Genomic DNA, 16,623 nt, shown 5'->3' on the forward strand with positions numbered 1-16,623 from the left:
CGGCTCCCGCCGGCCCGCAGCCCGCTCCCGGCCCCGGCCCCGGCCCCGGCCCCGGCCCCGACGCGCGCGGCTGTTCCCCCGCCGGCGGCTGGCGGGGACGACCCCCGGCCGGGGCTGCCCGGGCGCGGAGCCGGGGCAGGGGCCGCCCGGCGTGCTGGGGGGGGGGGGGGGGCGGGGGCGGGAGGTGGGGACGTGGCGACGGCTCAAGCGGGCGGGGCCGGGCCGCGGCGGGAGGCGGAGCCGCCGGGGAGGAGGCGCCGAGCGGGCCGGGCGCCGCCGCGGGAGGTTCTGGAGCCGCTGGAGCCGCTGGAGCCGCTGGAGCCGCGCGTGTCCAGGTGAGCGCCCCCCGCGCGGCCGCCGGGCCCGGCGGGGCTGGAGCGCTGGCGGGGCGGCGGGGAGCCGGGGGCCGGGGGCCGGGGGCCGGGGGCCGGGGCCGTGCAGTCCGGCCGCAGCCCGGGGCCCGCCGCCCTGTTTCTCCTCCCGCCTGGGTTCCTGCCCCGCCGCCTGCGTGCCCTCCGCGAGCTCGGGGCGGTGAGGTCAGCGGCGCCCTTCCTGCCGGTCCCTCCTGCCGGTCCCTCCTGCCGGTCCCTCCTGCCGGTCCCTCCTGCCGGGCGGGGCGGGCGGGGCACTCGGCCGCCCGGCCTCGGCAGGCTCCCCGGGAACCGGGACGGGGACGGGCGGCGGGGCCCCGGGGGCGGCCAGAGGTTGGAGGCGGCGGCGGAGGCGGAGGCGGAGGCGGGGCCGTCGGCCGGGCCCCCGGGGACCCTTGGCGTGAGCGCGGGCCGCCTTGCTCCCTCCCGAGGGCTGCAGTCCCTGGCCCCGCGGGGTCGGCTTGGTGCTCAGGAAACGGGCTGTCGGTTGAGAAACTTTTTTCCTCCCCTCTAGACGTCTCTCTCCAACGTGCGTTGTTTTTCCTTAGCGGCTGCGCAGACCCGTGGTAGCAAGTTAACGAATTCAGATAAGGACCCTTGTGTGTGTCGCGCAGCGAGGAGTTGCTGGCCCACCGGCGGACGGATTGAAGACTGCGAAAGTCCAGATCCAGAACAGTGTGGTGAGCGCTGTGCTGGGAGGGCGTACCAGGCTGGGGCTCTTTGGTAGAGGACAGGATGCTTCGGGCCAGAGGGCTTCCTGGAGGAGGTGGAATGGTCAGAGGAAGGCTAAAGAAAGGGTAACCTGGACAGAGCAACAGTGTGTGTGAGTGGGAGCCGACCGGGGCACTCCAGCAGAGGTAAGGCGTTGAGGAAGGGACATTTAAGGGGGTAGCTGCCAGGTGGACCCTATGCACCACAGTTTCAAGTGAGAGGGCAGTGCCTAGTACTGTGCTGTGCATGTGAGTGCTGCTCAGCAGGAGCACAGATCAGGGCACTTCCTACTTCCGGACAGTTGGGCCCCTGGCCTTGTATTCTAATGTGACATCTTTAAGATGGTGTAGCACATTAGTGTGCCTCCCAAGACTGAGACTGGTGTTTCTGCTGGAGAGTGCCCATTAAAGCTTGTACTGCCACCGCGGCCTCCTCCTCCTCCTCTTCTTCAAGATTTTATTTATTTATTCATGAGAAACACACAGAGAGAGGCAGAGACATAGAGGGAGAAGGAGGCTCCCCCACAGGGAGCTGATGTGGGACTCCATCCCAGGACTCCAGGATCATGACCTGAGCCAAAGGCAGATACTCAACCACTGAGCCACCCAGGTGCCCCAAGCTTGTGCTTCTTACTATAAACCCTTTGAAGCCTGAGAGTCTTAGCCTTCTTGCAGGAGATGCTGGTTCTGAGAGCAAGGGTTGGGGGGAAATCATTTTGTAGCTGAGAGCATTCTCACCTGTCCCAGATTTTGCCAAAATCCGCTGTCCACCTAAGAATTTGTAGAATGTTTTTGCGAGCTGCTGCTGCAAAAACACATATGGAACAACAGGTTCCATGATTTACTCCTCTGTTCAGTGAACCACAATTTCCTTTGGCTGATGTTTAAACTGCCCCTGAAGTGTCCAGGGTGCAGCCTCTCATTGTGATTCTGGAACTCAGAGCCCAGCTTCTTCTGTTCATTTCAACATACTCACAGGAGCATGCTTTGAATCCTTTTTTCTTCTAGGTTTTTTTTTCTTATTCTCAGATGGCCAAGTATGTCCACTGTGCATCCCCAGCCAAGGAGGCCACGTAGCAAGGATGGAGTGAGTTGGCTGGAGGCCTCATCCCAGAGATGATGTCTTATTGGGCCAGCCTCATTCTCCAAGAGCTCAGTAGACAGACATGATGACAACTAGGCATTGCCTGTGACTTGTGAAAGACCCTTTTACCCAGTAGGAGGTTCTGAAATGGGCTGCCTGGAAGAATGCTTACTTAGCCACTGCTATAACCCATACACAGCTGATCTCTCTTCATTCCTTGAGTACCTACCCTGTGCCTGGCTTCTACTTGGAGCGTGCCTAGGGGTGGAATTAGGAGGGAGAGGAGAAGGAGGTGGTATTGACGCTATCCTTGCTGGTGGGTAGCTCATAATCTGCCTGAGATTGCTGCTTCAAGTTGGCAGCTGGCCATGTGGCAGAGGAAGAGCTCAGAGCGTGAATATTCATCAGAAGGAGAGACTGTGTGGGTGCAGCCCTGAGGAATGACTAGGATGAGGGAATCTGGGATCTACTCATTTCCTGACAGAGCCTCACTTACTCTGCCCACATCCATGGGAGGTTCTGAGGCTGGATGCAAGACCTTGGCTGATTTGTGGGTTGGTGGGTGTGTCCCTGGCTCTTGGGATCTGTCAAGAGTTTAATTTTATGCAGATGGTGATTGTCAGGAAATGCTGTGATGCAGGCACGTGCAAGCCTAGACAGAATGCTAGAGCGAGAGTTAAACTTCGATTGCTTGAATCTGGCAGTTTGGACTTTCGAAGTGTCCCAGAGTGGGACATCAGCCTGTCTTAGAGGGAGAGGGCTAGTGGCGCCTGTGGTCTCTGGGGTTTTTGCTGGGGATATGGAATGAAGGATATAATTTTTATTCTCAGAAGGGGTGAAGGGAAATGAAAAATCTGGACTAGACTTCTTGAAGCCTTAGAAGAGAGTTTTTGTTCAAGTGGTGTCATTGCCAGCCAGAGGATTAAGTATTCGGGTAGTGAATTCTCCAGCTCAGATTGGATCTGTCTGAGCTTGTTCACAGTCCAGTACCTGCTTTAGCCCTTTTAGGAAGTGCTTGCTGGAGTATAGTTTGCTTTGTACCTGGCACTTCTGAGGACCAGGGTGTGGCTGAGATCCTGAGCTGAGGCTTGGTACTTGTAGGAACTTGGAACCAATACGTCAGAGGCATAGAAATACAAGAGATCCTAGAGTATTAGTCCAATCCCCTGCCTTTTACTGGAGAACTTTCTTTCCTTGATGAGCTATAGAGCCAGTGATTGACCTGTTCCAGAGTTATTTTCCTGATGATCGATGTGCTGCATTATACCTGACTCTGCTCTCTCCTAAAGTAATATTTCATTTCTTTTGGTCCTTGTGGGATGTGGAGATTGCCCAATATCTGCCTTGTTTTCATCTTCACTGTCCCCTAGACTGGACTGTATTCATTTCCAGGGATTAGCCAGGCAGCTGGCCACTTAAGGTCTACTGGTGTTCCTCTAGTACCCTTGGTGCTGATATGTGGTATAAGCTTGATGGTAGGCTGCACACTGATAATTGTCATCTCATTCAGTCCTCACTGTGAAGTATAGGTCCTAATGTTATCACCATTATATAGATGGGAAACAGGCTCAGAGAGATCTGGAACTTGTGTAAAGTCACAAAGCTAGGAAGTGATGGTAGAGCTGAGATTGAAGTTGGGATTGTCTGACACCTGACTAGACAGGACTGTCTTGCCCTGAGCTGGGCTGATTGGTCATTTCTGAGTGCTGTGATGTCTGAGGCTGGAGTGACTGCTCTCACCCGAACTCGAAGCTCCATGTTGCTGTTGACTTTTTGGTGGGGATCCAGCCTGGTATGTTATGGAGCTGATTTGTGAACCATGATAAAGTCCTTGACCTGGGCAGGCCTGCTCGTCGTTTTGGGAGACCCTTCTGCTGTAAGACAGTAGATGTTACTGAGTAGGATTGAATGTTTGCGATACCTAGTGGAAAGTGTGTTTTGGGTTTGAGTCTCAGCTCTGACACTGATTTGTGGTAGCATGTCAGGTATGCAGGAAACTCTTGCTCAGCCTTATTTATCTAGTTTTTATATCTGAAATGGAGATGATTATCTAGTTTACAAGGTTTTGGTGAGGATTAGATGATAGAATTGAAAGATTTTTGGAAATATAAATAGTGGTTAGCTTAGTGGCCAAAAAAGCAGAACCTGGGGCAGTGCTTAATGCTTTATTGGAGGGTGGAGTACAGCAAGGGTAAGGAAAAAGAAACCTGAAAGAAGGATGGGAAGCACAAGGTAGTGCTTTAGCAAGCTGGTCAGTTTGTACAGAGATGTAGTAGTTGTTTAGCCATGTGGGTTATCTCTGGGTGAGCTCTGCAGAAATTCCATGCCACAGAACAGTTCAGCAGTGGAGGCCTGGTGAAGGAATTTATCTGCCGCCTCCTCCTGTCTTCTGTCTTCATTGGTCAAAGTTGCCTCCTCGGAGCTAGCTCCCTCTTGCTCCTTGGTTGCACTAGCAGGGTCCTCCAGTAGCCACAGGGAAGGCCAGTGTGGTACTTCTGTAGAGTCTGAAAGTAGCAGGAGGAGCCAGAGATATGGGGCTTGCCCACATGCTTCCACTGAATCTGAGGCCCAGCAAGAAACCCAGGGCCCAGAAGACTGGCCTCTTGGTGAGGCCAAGAGACTGTGAAGTGGTACATGGGAGGCATTCTGTAGATGGCTTTGTGGATTTTGTCCTCATGTGTAGTCCCTTCTAATGAGTTACTCTCACTTATATTGCCAAACCTCTGCCAAGACCCTGAGTGAAAGTCCAGTTTGGTCTTTACATGTTGATTTTGCCTGGCCACTGAAGCAGGAGACTTTGTGGTTTTGATGGTACCCAAGTGGGAAGTACAAATCAATGTGTTCCTGTACCTGATGGAGAAGTATAAGGATGGATGCAGATGAACATCTAGGTTTCTGTGAAGAAAGTCCTCAGTTAAGAATATTTTCCAGGGAAGGTAAGCATTTGAAGCTAGGAAATGCAGACTCATGAGATAGAGCTAGAGAGGGCTGGAGGGCCATGTCTTACAGAGTCAAGAAGGCCTTTGGGGGCTAGGAGTTTAGACTTTATTGCAGGGGCAGTGGAGAGAGAGACCAAACGAGGAGCTGCAGTAAGCCATGCTGGCAGCTTTGTAGAGCAGAGCTGGCAGGGGGGGCGGGGAGGGCTGCTGAATGAGAGGAGAGAGCAATGTAGGCAGGGGCCAGGATGGCTGTTGGGGGGGAATTGGTGGTGGCTCACACCAGGGTGATGACTGAGGCCTGACATCAGGTGAGGAGGGGTAGCTCCCATCCTCTCCAGAGGGTCAGCTTCTAAGCCTGAATGGACATCCACGTGCCTAAGTTCTGGGGCCTCCAGAGCCTCTCCACAACGCACAGGTCCTCTGGGCTATCATTCCAGAGTTGGCTACACCACTTGGAGGCAGGGCCACAGGGGGGCGCCCTTTTTAGAGAGCTTTTGCTCCTTCACAGAAGGCAGGCAACTTCTTGATGAGTGCCAGGCAAGACCTGCTTGTACTTAGCAAACCCATGTTCTGTTTCTAGGCTGTTAAATACATTGTTAAAAGTCAAGCTGTTGCGTTTGGGTTGCAGCTGGGAGCTTGGCAGGGATCGGTGCCTGATGAGGTAAGGGGAGAAGCTAAGGACGCTGCTGTTTTGCAGCTGGAAACTTTTTATGGCCATTTGGCCAGATTGTAAATGTCCTTTCCAAAGAGCAGGCTTGTTGGGGCTCTGATTGTATGTCTTGGAATTTGCCTGTGCTTAGAAACAGTGCTGGTCACCTGGTGAGTGAATCACTGTCATTGGGGTGTTTGTGGGCTTTGGAGGACCTCTCTGTTGGACCTCTCTGTTGGGGTCCAAACTTGGGACTTGATATGCATACAGTATCCATTCTTAACAATCCATAACAATCCATTGAGTGGAAAAAATGTAAAATCTTCTGTTGTTGTTTCTAATTTGAACGAGTCTGTGGTGAAGCATTGTTTGTTGGGTACATGATAATGGGCCAGACATTGTTCTAAACCTGGGATGCATCGCAGATAAAAGTATTGGTTTTTCTCCTCAGGGTTGGTGCCACTTTGTGTTTTGTTTTTCATAAAAGGAGATTTGACGTTGCCCATTTCCTGGCCTATTCTGGAAATCCAGAAGGATTTCTGAGGGGTCCCGGAAGGGCTTTTAAAGGCAGCACTGGACACTTAGTGGGGGTGTTGGGTATGCACACACATTCCCACCTGCTCTGTTCTAGGTAAGCTCTGGGTACAGGTATGAGTTTGGATTGGGGGAAGGCAAGTAGGTGCTTGGCCTTTCCCACACTGTGGCACAGTCCTTCTTGAATGCTGCCTCTTCCCAACCTGTCTTTGATTAAGTAACTTTTTATACAAAGTCTTTAGTGTTCAGGGTCAGGATCAGGAGAAATGTTGGGACTCTAGGGCATCCCTGCCTGAGGTGGTGTTCTAAGGGCTGCTTGGGGGTACCTAGCTCTCTGACCAGTGAGTTGTCTTCCCCTCCTCCCAGCAGAGCAGGACTTTGCAGGCTCTTGACAAGCCATTTCCCAGAACCCCATCTGTGATTCTTCGGGGCTCTGCCTCTGGGGCTGGTATTCGTGGATGGGCTTAGTCTAAGCCAGATAGTGCATTCCAGAGAAATGACAGCTGGTATTCATGTAATGAAGGAACCTGGCTGCTTTTTCTTGAATGCTATAAGGCCTGAACCATGGTCAGTATCACCAGGAGGATTTGAAAGGAACAGAGAGGCATCTCCCTGCCTTGAATCTGTTACCTGATCTCTGAAGAGGTATACCACTGAAGCTGGTGACACAACAGGGGAGAAGCGCTGGTCTCCCCTTCTTCCAACCGTGTCTGGTCTGGTCTCTTGCCTGGGCCCTGCTCTCCCACCATCCCAGCCTGACAGGCAGTTGGCTGGCCCCTCAGTTTCCACAGATACCCCTTGCCCCTGGATTTTACTCTTCCTTCTTTTCACATATAGAAGATGCTTTCCTGAGTTAGTTAAACCTCTTGAGATATGAGGAACAGCACTACTTCCTATAGAAGGGGCTTATGTAAGCAAGAAGAGAGGCCTTCAGGAATCCTGGGCTGGAGATGCAGAGGTTGTAAGGCCTGGGAGCAGACCTGTGGCTGGGACAAGGAGGACCTGTACTCCACCTCAGGGCTGATGGTCTGCTCACCTTCTCTTGGTGACTTGCTTTCCTCTGCTGCCCTAACTCCATAATCCATCCCTTAGCCTGATACTCTGTGCCCTGTAGCAGGTTCAGGCCCAAAAGATCTTGCTTTGTGTATCTTGGCCCCCAACAGCTAGGGCAGTGATGGGCATGCTGATGGCTTTGCAGGCATTTGGCAGGGATGTGAACAAATGTGGCCATTCGCTTATTCTCTCCTCTTTCTGATAGAGGAATCTGTTTGGGGTTGGGCCTTGTGGTTGGGCTTTTCTGAGCCTAACATGGAACCACAGTGGATTGAAATTTCTTCAGAGGCAAGGGGTCGTAGACCTGACTGTATGATCACCCATAGTAGGTGAAACCCTGATGAACTGGCATTACCTCAGATTTGAAATTTTGTCAGGTTAGGCTTACATTTTGGGGAGAAGCATTTGTATTTTTTTGTTTGTTTGTTTGTTTTCCTTGTTTTCTCTTCATATATTTCTGGTGAGGCTTGGGTGAAGTAGAACAGGAAGAGAAGGGACTGGGAGAGCTCAGGCTGAGGTGCTTGCTAGGCCACATGGCTGAGCTGGGGCTCCAGCATGCTCTGCGCTGCGTGGCTGAGCTGGGAGACCATGTCCAAAGCTTCCGTTACGTACTTAGGTCCGCTGCCAGTGGGGCTTGTCCCAAGTCGTGCCTGCTGCCTTCACGGCTGAGTCTGGCTATTTCTAGGCTGACAAGAAGACAGAAACTGGTCTTGCATCCCTGTCGACAGGCCAGCCTGTCCCAGGGTTTTGGCTTTGTGTGGCCAATTCATTTTTGAATCCCAGGTGCCTAGCTCAGTGAGTAGCCTGTGTGGATCTTCAGTAAATATTTTTGAATGGTGCCTTGCCAGTGAGGATGGTGTCTGCTCTGGTGGCAGACAGGAAGAGCAGTGTCTGCCCAGGGTGCCTGCTCCCCAGCCTGCCTTTGCTGTGGCCAGGTGCAGACTGGCGGGGGGCAGTTTTATTCCCCTTCTGGCCAACCATCTGCCATACACCTCATTTGGGGTGTGGGTTCCCTGGAGCCTATTGTGTCACGTTCTCTTTCTGTCATTGTCTCTCCTACACTTTCAGACTTCTTGCAGGCACGAGTTACATGTTACCTGTAGGTCTCCAGCACCTGGCCCCATCCTGACATGTGTGTTGGAAAGAAAGACAGAAATAAGACAGGCAGTCTGGGAAATGAGAAGGGGTGGGGCAGTCTTGGACTGACTCTTGGAATCAGAGGTGACAGTCTCCCACACCATTCAGCCTTTCCATGGTTGCTGGCAGTTACTGGGAATCTGGAGGGTGCGAGCTCTCCCACTGGGCTGGAATTGAGCACATCACTGGTTGCACACCCTGGCCTCTTTGCACTGCCGATGCAGGATATTCTTAGTTTCTGTGTCCTAGTCAGAGTTTTGGCATGTTTGGCCGTATGTGTCTGTGTGCACCTGTGTATGTATCTCCTCACCTAAGTTGCTTTTTTCACCCGTTGATCCAGTGGCTGTCACTGAATGCCTTGCGGACACTGCTCTCTGTGACCATGAAACGCTGGGTGTCCACATTGCTGGTGGCCTGGTTTGGTGTCCTGGGCTGTGTGCAGGCTGAATTCTTCACTTCTATTGGTATGTGCCAACAGGACTGTCATCTACCTGAGCAATCCTTGGCTCAAGTGCCAGGGAATGTCACCACCTGAAGCCTGTTCTCACTCAAGGTGGGATGGCTCATCCACTGGTTTTGACCAGTTCTGGGGAAAGTGGGGCTCACAGAGCTGCTCTTTCCCCTTCTGAGGCCCCGATGACCTGAATGTCCTTCTTGGGAGCCACCTGTCTCAACTGGGTCTCCTCCCTGAGAAGTGCAGGTTGCTCCTGGGCTTCCTGGCCTCCCTGACCATCTCTGTTCAGGGCCAGAGAGTGGTTCTGAGCAAAGAAGCCCTTATGATGTCCATGCCTAGGTGCTATGACCCACCTGGGTGCCAGTAGGTGAATGAGAATTAGGGCTTCTTCCTTCAGGTACTCCTAGTGCACTCATCTCACCATCCCCTTGAAGCCTCCATCTCTGTCTTATTGAAGCTGGGGTCCAGGACCGTGGGAGTTCCTAGGTCCCCTTAAACTCCCAAATCCTCAAGGTCCCAAGAGAAGTGATATGCCAGTGGCCCAGAGGACTTGTGCTGTTGTGCCTCAAGGAAGGGGGATGGACGTTCCTCATCCACTTCTTACTGCCCTTTTTTCTTTCCCTACAGGGCACATGACTGACCTAATTTATGCAGAGAAGGACCTGGTGCAGTCTCTGAAGGGGTACATCCTTGTGGAGGAAGCCAAACTCTCTAAGATTAAGAGGTATCTGATGTCCTAAGTCCCCCACCCTCACCCCTGAACCCATCCAGGGTGCCCATAAGAGGAAGCCCTTTAGAGAGCAGTGAGGGGTTGCTGTGGAGGTTACTTCATGCCAGTCCCCCAGAGTGGCTCAGGGCATGGGCTGAGGGCACCTTAGTTTCCCTATTTATAAGCCTTTTTATGTACATTGGGATTCTCACCTCTTCTCTAGATTAAGGAACTGCAAGTGTCAGTGAGGAGTTGCTGTGTTCATTTTTTATTGCCTCTCCACAGAAAAGAGTCCTGAATCTCACCAGCAAAATTACTGGTCAAGACTGGTATGTGTGGGGGGGGCGTGTTAGTCTTCCTTTTCCTCTGTTTCCACAGCTGGGCCAACAAGATGGAAGCCTTGACCAGCAAGTCAGCTGCTGACCCTGAAGGTTACCTGGCTCACCCGGTGAATGCCTATAAACTTGTGAAGCGGCTCAACACAGACTGGCCTGCACTGGAGGATCTGGTCCTGCAGAACTCGGCTGCAGGTGAGGACTGGTGAGCAGGTGCTTGGGAGCCAGAATGTCCCTGTGCCTGTGTCTGGGGAGTGTGTGTCTGAGTTTGTCCTGGGTGTGGGAGTGTTGGTGGGCACGGGCAGTGTGGGAATATGCACACTGCCACTCCTGTACCCATCTCCCTTCTCTGTAGGGACAGCATTTGGCTGTCTTTGTTTTTAATATGTGAGAATAATCAGTTCTGGCCTTTTCCTAGTGTTTTCATTTCCTTTTAAAAAAATATTCATTTATTTATTTTAAAAAGATTTTATTCATTTGACAGAGAGAGAACATGCACACAAGCAAGGGGAACTTCGGGCAGGAGAGAGAGAGAAGTTGCCCCCCTCCCGCAGAGCAGGGAGCCCAGTATGGGATCAGGGATCAGGACCTGAGCCCAAGGCAGACTCCCCTGACTGAGCCACCCAGGCCACCCAGGCACCCCTTAAATACTTCTTTAAATAATGCTTTACTGATGTGTCCTTGTAGAAAAGTTAGAAAACAAAATAATGTAAGAAAGTTAGAATTCTTTTTTTTTTTTTTTTTAAAGATTTTATTTATTTTAGAGAGAGCATGAGCAGGCGAGAAGGGCAGAGGGAGAAGAGGAGAAGCAGACTCCTTGCTGAGCAGGGAGTCTGATATAGGGCCCAATGCCAGGACCCTGGGATCATGACCTGAGCTTAAGGCAGATGCTTAACCAACTGAGTTACCCAGGCACCTTGAAAATTAGAATTCTTAACCAGTTGTCTAGTGACCAGTGCTATTAAAATTCCAGTCTTCCTACACTTGAATTTACATTAAAAGAAGAAATGGACCCATTCATATTTTGCAGGAAATGCAGACTCACTTGCTTTGAGGGACCAAATGAATTAACAAAAAGTGAGTCAGGCTGGGTGATGGGGCCATTGTAAGCCAGGGATTATGGGTCTCATCTAAATCCATTCCCATTCATAACTTTTAGAGAAAACCTATCTGTAGGCAGATTTGTGCCATAAGCATACAGTGTTTTCCTGAAATTTTCAGCTTCTTTATATGTCCATTAATGTTATACGATATGACTTTAATGGCTGTACGGTAAGGTCATACAGATATAGTATAAAACTGGTCAAGTTAGTGGATGTGGGGTTTGTAAATTATCAGCAATTGTGCATATACATCTTTATGCCTTGTCTTTGATTATTTTTCTTAGTTTAAATCCCTAGAAGTGGTATTTGGAAGTCAGAGTATGAAATTTTTCAAAGTTTTAACTGTGCTTAATGTCTTTGACTATGCTGGTATTTTTCTATGCTCTAACATTTTCCTCTCAGCAGGAGATGGTCGGGCAGGCATGTTTGCGGGCCCTCCTGACTCCAGCCTGGGGCTCAGCCTCCTGAACTCAGTGACTCTTCTCCCGGAGTTGGGAGTTCTGATTAACTTCAGACTAGTTGTCTCTGGCTGAGGCAGTTCAGCCCATGTGGCCAGACTGGGCTGGGCTTGGCTGGGGGCAGGGTGGCCTCTGGGGAGGGATTGGTGAGTTCAGCCAGGCTGGAACTGTGCCCAGTGAGCTCACCGCCTCCAGAAGCCATGGCTGCCTTTCCCAGCCCCCTGTCTTCCAGCCTGGGGCTGTAGCTCAGAACTGGCTGTTCTGCGGGCAGGCACTGCACTGCAGTAGAATAAGCCTGCCTTCCGGGATGACCTTCCGCTCCCTGGTCTTGCTTTCCACCACCAGCTCCCCCCCCCAATCCCCCTCCCCTCAGCCCCCATCAACATCTGGTTCTTTTAGAAAACCTTATAATTAACAGAAGGCAGACAGGACTGGCCCAGAGAGCAATAGGTTGTTTTTACCTCTGACTTGAGATGAGGGGGACTTGCTGACGGTGTGGCTTTTTCTGGGGGCATGTTTTCTTTTTCCTGAATTCCAGACTCTTTAGAATCCCTGACTGTGCAGCCAGGAGAAAAGCAGGATTACAGCTTCTTGGTGCCTGGGTTTGGCATGGTTTGAAGTGGGTGTTTGAGCCTGAGGTCCTGAGAGTAGGTGGCTGTGGGTGCTGCTGCCCTGAGGAAGAGGCCAGGAAAGAAGGGGCCATGGCATTCCTCTCCCAATTCTTAGTTCACAGTCAGAATTAAAACCCCTGAATCAGTCTGAGTGGGCCTGGCCTCCACCTGGAGTCCTGAGATTGTAAGAGTGCATGTCTTGCTTCAGAGCCAGGGCTTGGAGTCCTCGAACAGCCTCCTTGGATATTTCTTTGGTCAGGGACTAGCCTAGGTTCCAGGCTATGGTCTTGAGCACTACATTCAGAGAGCTCATGCCTTTTGAATTCATTGCAGATTTGAGTAGTAGGAGTCCTCTTGAGAGCAAGAACAAGAGCCAGTGTGATCTCTCAGGGTACCATGCTGGGCTTGAGCAGCCCACCTCAGTGCTTGTTCTGGCCAGATGGTCCCCTAGTCCTTAATCTGGGGGGTGGAGACAGCACCAGATCCCCTCTGAGACTGTCATCATTACCTTTCTGGATGGTAAGTGCCAGTGGTCAATAATGAGTGTCTAGCTAGGTTCCCTGAGTTAATCACCTCTGTCACTTGGGCTTCTTGACCTGGAATGTGGGCCGGAGGTCTGTTTTTCTGGCCCCCTGCCCCCTGCAATGATCCTGGATCAAGGTTTTCCATGTGATTCATTTTCCATGAAGTGATCAACAGATCCTCCCTGAGTCCTTTTCAATTACCATTTCTGTCCTCTGTCCCTTCTATCTCCTCCAGTTCTGACTGAGCACTTTGGAGCCAAGACTCAGACCTGCTAACCAGTTTGTGGGGCCATCTTTGTTCAATTCCAAATGAGTAGTACAGGCATTCCGTACAGTGAGGAGGAAGAAAGAGATCTCCATGGACTGGAGTCATCAGGGAGGGCTTCTTGGAGGAAGGGGACACAGCCTTTGAGGGAAGGGGCAGGGAGAAACTGTCCCGTGGATACCTTTCTGATCCCAGGTGGAATTGTGCCCTTGGATCAAGGGTAACTTCCTGTTCTCACTCTCATTTGGAAGGTTTTATTGCCAACCTCTCTGTGCAGCGGCAGTTCTTCCCCACGGACGAGGATGAAATGGGAGCTGCCAAGGCCCTGATGAGACTTCAGGACACATACAAGCTGGATCCAGACACAATTTCCAAAGGGCAACTTCCAGGTACCTTAACCACCTCAGGCTTTGCCCATCCAGTGCATGTGTGTCTCCTATGGTGTCTGGACAGGGCTGGAGCCACTGCCATCTTGTGGTCTCTACCCTCAGGCACACCATCACTGTTGGCAGTGATGCTCTTTTGGGTTTCCAGTTGGTGCCAGGTCTGTCTTCCCCCACCCCCTACCGCCCCATGACAGCCATCTCCCCTCAGCTCCTTCCTCTTCCTCTCACACCTTCTCCTTTCTCTTCTAAGAGAAGCCCAAGGCTACTGCTCAGGACGCCCTGGCCTCTGCCCCCAGAGCACCACTTAGATCTGCTTCTAGACCTGCTTCTGTCCCCACACCCTCTGACTTCTTTTTGACAAAGGCTGATCTCTGGATTTAGCCCTGTGTCCTGTGTGTCCTCAGTTATAAGCCTCTACCCATTTCATTCTTGGCCTACCCCACTTGGCTCTTCCCCCTGAGCTCACACACACCTTGGGTTCTTATTCATCTTACAAACCCCTCCCTCAGGATCCAAGGCCCTTTGAGTCTCTGCTGTTCAATGATCTCTTGCTTAGCCTAACCTGGCTAGGCTGCTGGATAGTTATCCACACGCTCTTCACTTCCTTGCTTCCCAGGTCCTCCTGAATACGCAGAGTCTGGCCTCTTTGCCCACTTTCCAATGATCCTGCCTCTGCCAAGTCATCAGTGTCCACTCAGCTGCTAAGCCAGTGGATGAGTTTCAGGGATAATGTTCTTTAATTTTTCAGTAGTATTTGGCACCTTCATTGTCCCAGTCTTCCTGATGTTCTCTCTCCTTTGAATTCTGGGGCACTGATCTCTATTGCTTCTCTTTTCGGCTTTCTACTATCTTTTTTAAATTTATTTTTATTTTTTTTTTAAACAGGCCCCTTTCTCCTCATTGCCTCAGTATGCTTACAAGAAGATATATTGGGTTTGGGGGACTGTTAGAGGCCACTAAACCCAGTGGTTCAGTTAGACCCTATTAGACTTTGGATGCTACTTGCCCATGGGGACCCCGGAGGAGGCACAAACCAGGAATCACAAAATGTGGGAGAAAGAGGCATTGTCTGTCAGCTCGTCAAGGCCTGGAGTTCTAGTGCTGAGGAGTATGGTGAGCCAGTGGGAAGGGAAAGAGTTTATACTTCTGCCTCAGTCATGTTTGATCAAGCCAGGTCTTGGAGCCAGTGAGAGAAGGCCCCTCAGGGCACCTGCAGGGTATGTTCACCTTGTAGCTGTAGAGTGATTGTTAGGATGAGGGAGACACACTCAAGCGTTGACCTTGTACATTCAGTTAACAGACCCTTGCATGTCCTGGAGAGGCAGGGAGGGGTGGAAGGGAGTTAATCCCCAGGATTCCCTTACATAGAATTTTCCCTAAGCACCTTCTCCAGGTGAGCCCAGCCATTTCCATCACATGTATATGGATGACATCCACATCTGTGTTTCCTCTCAAGGCTAATCGCCAAAGCTTCCAACCAGTGAGGGCAAATGCCTGTGGGGCATCTCTACTTGGGTGTTCTCTGGGCTCCTCAAAGGTCACATGTTCCAAACTGAAATCCTCCATTGACTTTTGAAATGTCTACTCCCCCCTTGCCTGAGCAAAAGTACTTCAATCCGTTGGCAGCCCAAGTCAGAATCCTGAGGCCTATGAATTCTACCTCCACAAGGGGCCTGCTTTTTCATTGTTCCCTGAGGAATACACTCATGGTCCCGCTCATCTTACCGCTACCCTAAATTCTACATTTTTCCTATAGGTAGCATATTATATTTCATCCTTCTTGACTTAAGACTATCTTCAAGGTCACTTTCCAGTGTTGAGCTCATGGCAAATAACCTGTGGTCACAGGACCTGCAGAATTAATGCTCAGCAATGTCCCCGCCACCTAGTGGTCAAAGCTGGCACTGCAGGCTTGGCTCTGACCTCTCTTGGCATCTGTCCCACCATTCTTGCTCTGTTTGTGCTACCTCTTAGGTCCTTCTCATTGTTACTCTTTGTCCTATTTCTCTAGGTGGTCTGTAAGGTTCTGGCTTTAGCCACTTTCTCTACTGTTTCCTCACACTCTTGCTGGCACTGCTTGTACTCATCCATGCCTTTAGCTGCCACTTAAGTTCTGTTTTTTTTTTTTTTAAGATTTTATTTATTTATTCATGAGAAACACAAAGAGAGGGTGGCAGAGACATAGGCAGAGGGAGAAGCAGGCTCCATGCAGGGAGCCCGATGTGGGACTCAATCCTGGGACTCCAGGATCACACCCTGAGCCAAAGGCAGATGTTTCACCGCTGAGCCACCCAGGCGTCCCATTCTGTTTTTTATATTCAACTGATTTTTCTACCTTCCAGACTCATATGGCCAGCTGCCCAGCAGACATCTCCTCTGTGGCTCACAGGACCTTCATATTCTCTTGTATACTACTATTTCTTGGGCTTCTTCACAACATGGGAGAAGGGGAGTCTGTGGCCAGGATGTTGGCTGCAAACCCCAGTCCAAGGCAGGCCCAGCCTGGTTGTGCTCACTTTGTTTGTTTTTTTTTTTTTTTTTTGTTTTTTTTATGATAGTCATACAGAGAGAGAAAGAGAGAGGCAGAGACACAGGCAGAGGGAGAAGCAGGCTCCATGCACCGGGAGCCTGATGTGGGATTCGATCCCGGGTCTCCAGGATCGTGCCCTGGGCCAAAGGCAGGCACCAAACCGCTGCGCCACCCAGGGATCCCTGTGCTCACTTTGAAGTGCATGGTGTAAAGCCCTGACTCTGCTGGGATCATGCCCCCCTCCCCATGACCCAGGCTTTCTCAGTATGGGAATCATTCTCCCTAGCCCAGAGGCTCTTTAGAGCCTGACTGTTTGCTTCTCCTGCTGCAGGAACCAAGTACCAGGCCGTGCTGAGTGTGGATGACTGCTTTGGGATGGGCCGCTCAGCCTATAATGAAGGCGACTATTACCACACAGTCTTGTGGATGGAGCAGGTACTGAAGCAGCTCGATGCTGGAGAGGAGGCCACCACATCCAAGGCCCAGGTGCTAGACTACCTGAGCTATGCTGTCTTCCAGTTGGGTGACCTGCACCGTGCCCTGGAGCTTACCCGCCGCCTGCTCTCTCTTGGTAAGGAAGTTCTAGGGGAAGGTCAGAGCCAATGCGGGGCTGGACAGAGAACTGGTCATTCTATCAGCCACTACTTGGCCCCTCTCCTGGGTTGGAGCCTGGCCAGTGACTAATGCCTTACTGCTTTCAGACCCATTCTAGCTGCCAGTTAGCTCTTTATTTGCCTCATTTATGGCCTTAACCCTTGCCCAGTTGCTTAT

At 51.4% G+C, this 16,623-nt stretch overlaps 1 protein-coding gene across 9 annotated transcripts in view; it reads left to right on the forward strand.

Moving 5' to 3' along the window:
- Window positions 1-202: 202 nt before the first annotated feature.
- The window catches only part of P4HA2 (prolyl 4-hydroxylase subunit alpha 2), a 33,198-nt gene continuing 16,777 nt past the window's right edge, over window positions 203-16,623 (forward strand). For 2 of the 9 annotated variants that reach the window (XM_072731789.1, XM_072731787.1), the window contains exons 1-7: window positions 203-335; window positions 920-1,051; window positions 8,818-8,941; window positions 9,559-9,655; window positions 9,864-10,170; window positions 13,188-13,325; window positions 16,184-16,423. In XM_072731789.1, the coding sequence (XP_072587890.1) occupies window positions 9,972-10,170; window positions 13,188-13,325; window positions 16,184-16,423 (577 nt within the window). In that variant the 5' untranslated portion in view covers window positions 203-335; window positions 920-1,051; window positions 8,818-8,941; window positions 9,559-9,655; window positions 9,864-9,971. Of the gene's footprint in view, window positions 336-885; window positions 1,052-8,817; window positions 8,942-9,558; window positions 9,656-9,863; window positions 10,171-13,187; window positions 13,326-16,183; window positions 16,424-16,623 lie in introns of those variants that run through there. The other 7 variants (XM_072731785.1, XM_072731783.1, XM_072731790.1 and 4 more) reach the window with 5 other exon arrangements.

Source organism: Vulpes vulpes, chromosome 12, assembly GCF_048418805.1.
Source record: "Vulpes vulpes isolate BD-2025 chromosome 12, VulVul3, whole genome shotgun sequence".
NCBI classification, from domain to species: Eukaryota; Metazoa; Chordata; class Mammalia; order Carnivora; family Canidae; genus Vulpes; species Vulpes vulpes.